The 2,591-nt window shown below is 37.8% G+C and overlaps 1 protein-coding gene across 1 annotated transcript in view; it reads right to left on the bottom strand.

The window, feature by feature from the left end:
- The window catches only part of LOC106883927 (E3 ubiquitin-protein ligase MIB2), a 19,187-nt gene extending 18,372 nt beyond the window's left edge, over positions 1 to 815 (bottom strand). Inside the window, exon 1 of the mRNA XM_014935070.2 lies at positions 684 to 815. Coding sequence (XP_014790556.1) covers positions 684 to 706 — 23 coding nt within the window. The 5' untranslated portion in view covers positions 707 to 815. The remainder of the gene's footprint in view (positions 1 to 683) is intronic.
- Between the last annotated feature and the right edge of the window lie 1,776 nt (positions 816 to 2,591).

Below are 2,591 nucleotides of genomic sequence, written 5' to 3'. Positions count from 1 at the left end.
TGGATAAGTATACGGGTAAAGTGTATGTATGCATATGTATACGGGTAAAGGAACGGGTAATATAGCATAGTAAAAAGAAATAAACAAATTAATTAATCTAGTGGAAATTCACAGGAGAGCAATAAAAATAGAAAATTAAGGAGTTATCTCCCCTATAAGAACAGAAAGATGAAATCTAACGGGATTTTAAGAATTTAATGATCGTTATGTATGTGTTTTTTCGTATTTTGTTCCGATGGTAACCACTCCTGAAGAAGTGCCAAATGTCAAAATCCAATGGACCAGTCACTGGATAAGTTTGGCACAGAAATGTTAACATAGAGTGGTGAATAAATCGATATATCGAGTTTGAAGTCTCTGTCTCTTTTAAATATGAAAATTTAAAAGTTAAAAACCTTATATATATATATATATAATTGTTAAAAAAGACAATAAACATTAAGGCAAGGCAAACATCTCAAGTCATATAGATTATTATTATTGGGAAAAATTCAGTCTTACAGTTGTTTCTGGGATGTCCCCGAGTAGGGGACATTCTGTCATCAGAGACAAATAGGGAAAATAGGGAAATGAGAAGGGTATATATATCAAGGGAATGACGACATAGAGGAAGGGAGTAAAGGGATAAGGAAATGAAGAGAGGGAAGAAAGAAGGAAGCATAAAAGTTCATAGTTCAACTTACCGATGCTGAAGAAACAATTGCATAAGTCCTTCGGTGCAATCTTGTGTAGATCCATGTGGGTTCAAATCCTGATATTGTAAACATCCAGAGAAAAAAAGACGCGGACATATCAAAATTCAATAATATAATGGTAGCAGAGGTGGCTATTAAGCTGTAAAAGGAAAGAAAAGCAGATAAATAGAAAGAGAGATAGAGTGAAGGGGGAGAGTTAAGGACGGACTGGCTTTAGGATAAAATAAAGTGTATAAGCATATTGTGGACAGGGGTATATATATATACACACACCACATGTACTCTTTTACTTGTTTCAATCATTTGACTGTGGCCATGCTGGAGCACCGCCTTTAGTCGAGTAAATCGACCCCGGGACTTATTCTTTGTAAGCCTAGTACTTATTCTGTCGGTCGCTTTTTGCCGAACCGCTAAGTTACGGGGACGTAAACACACCACCATCGGTTGTCAAGCGATGTTGGGGGGACAAACACATACACACATACATATGTATATATATATATATATATATATATATATACATACATACATATATACGACAGGCTTCTTTCAGTTTCCGTCTACCAAATCCACTCACAAGGCTTTGGTTGGCCCGAGGCTATAGTAGAAGACACTTGCCCAATGTGCCACGCAGTGGGACTGAACCCGGAACCATGTGGTTGGTAAGCAAGCTACTTACCACACAACCACTCTTGCGCCTATGTAGATAGTTTTTCAAACAACATTTACAATTAGTAAACAAATAAATCAACATACTTCACAAATTGAACAAAAGATATGTGAGTCGGAAATGGTGCAGTGTAAGATCGTGGGAGAATGAAAGGGATACAATGAACAAGGAAATACATTTCCATAAAAAATTTCTAAGACACTGAGAAACCTTGCATCCGGCTGAAAACAGGTATTTGATTGAGTAACTGAAAACGATTTCTTCATTCCCGCAGAGAAGAGCAAACATGAAATAACATAAGAGACTTTTCCAACTGAAATACCCTTCTTTAAGGTAAGGTAAACATTTTTCACGTCTTAAATTTGGTCTTCTGTTACAATTTTAAAGTACAACTGGAAAGAGAATTATCTAATGATTGATATTATTCCGTGTGAATCTTCCATGCTGTAACATGTACCTACTTGCGACAATCTAAATTTTCGTTTAATCAAGATATCCTTGACCTGAAGAGTACCCTGCGGTATACACCTCACCTGGAGTTTTATTACTTCTGAGTTACCGCTCGCTAAGAAACATATGTAGCACGGATCTAATCTACGCCATTCCGTAACTCTTGTGTTCTTATTCGCTTAGGCTTCTTTCCTATATGCCGAGTTAACGCTATCCAAGCGTGCATTCAGAATAGCGTTAAAGTAACCTAATACAACTAATGTCCTTGACGTGACGATAAAGTTCTCGAGGCGTCGATAGAAATCGTTTTGTTTACCTTGTAGCACAAGGCATATAGATGCCTATCAACCTGAGGTCCTAGCCGTTGGATGTCAAGTTGAGAACGACCAGCTTGCCTTCTGGATCAATAAAGATTGTTCTAGTCTGCAGAGCCAAGCTTTTACAGAGCAATACTACTACTACTACCCCTCCACGACCTCCTGTCTGGCTAGGAGACATTATTTTCTCTCAGTCATTCAGAAGCTTGGTCTCTGGTCACCATCACATCCATTCTCTGTTTCCTTCCCTGAGCGTTTGTTAATACTTTACATGTGCCACGCGTTGTTGTTGTTTTTTTTGTGTTTGTTCTTTTTTAGGGGATTATTATGGACGCAGAAATGTGTGTCAGCTAGCTGGAGGCGATCACCTCTCGGAGCTGGTCAACAGCAGCATTTGTCCTATTTCCTTCAACTGCCACGTTAGTCTGGCAATATATATATATATATATATATATATAT

Source organism: Octopus bimaculoides, chromosome 30, assembly GCF_001194135.2.
Source record: "Octopus bimaculoides isolate UCB-OBI-ISO-001 chromosome 30, ASM119413v2, whole genome shotgun sequence".
Lineage (NCBI taxonomy): Eukaryota > Metazoa > Mollusca > Cephalopoda > Octopoda > Octopodidae > Octopus > Octopus bimaculoides.
Note: the sequence above shows the minus strand (reverse complement) of the source record. Positions and strands in the feature narration are given on the sequence as shown.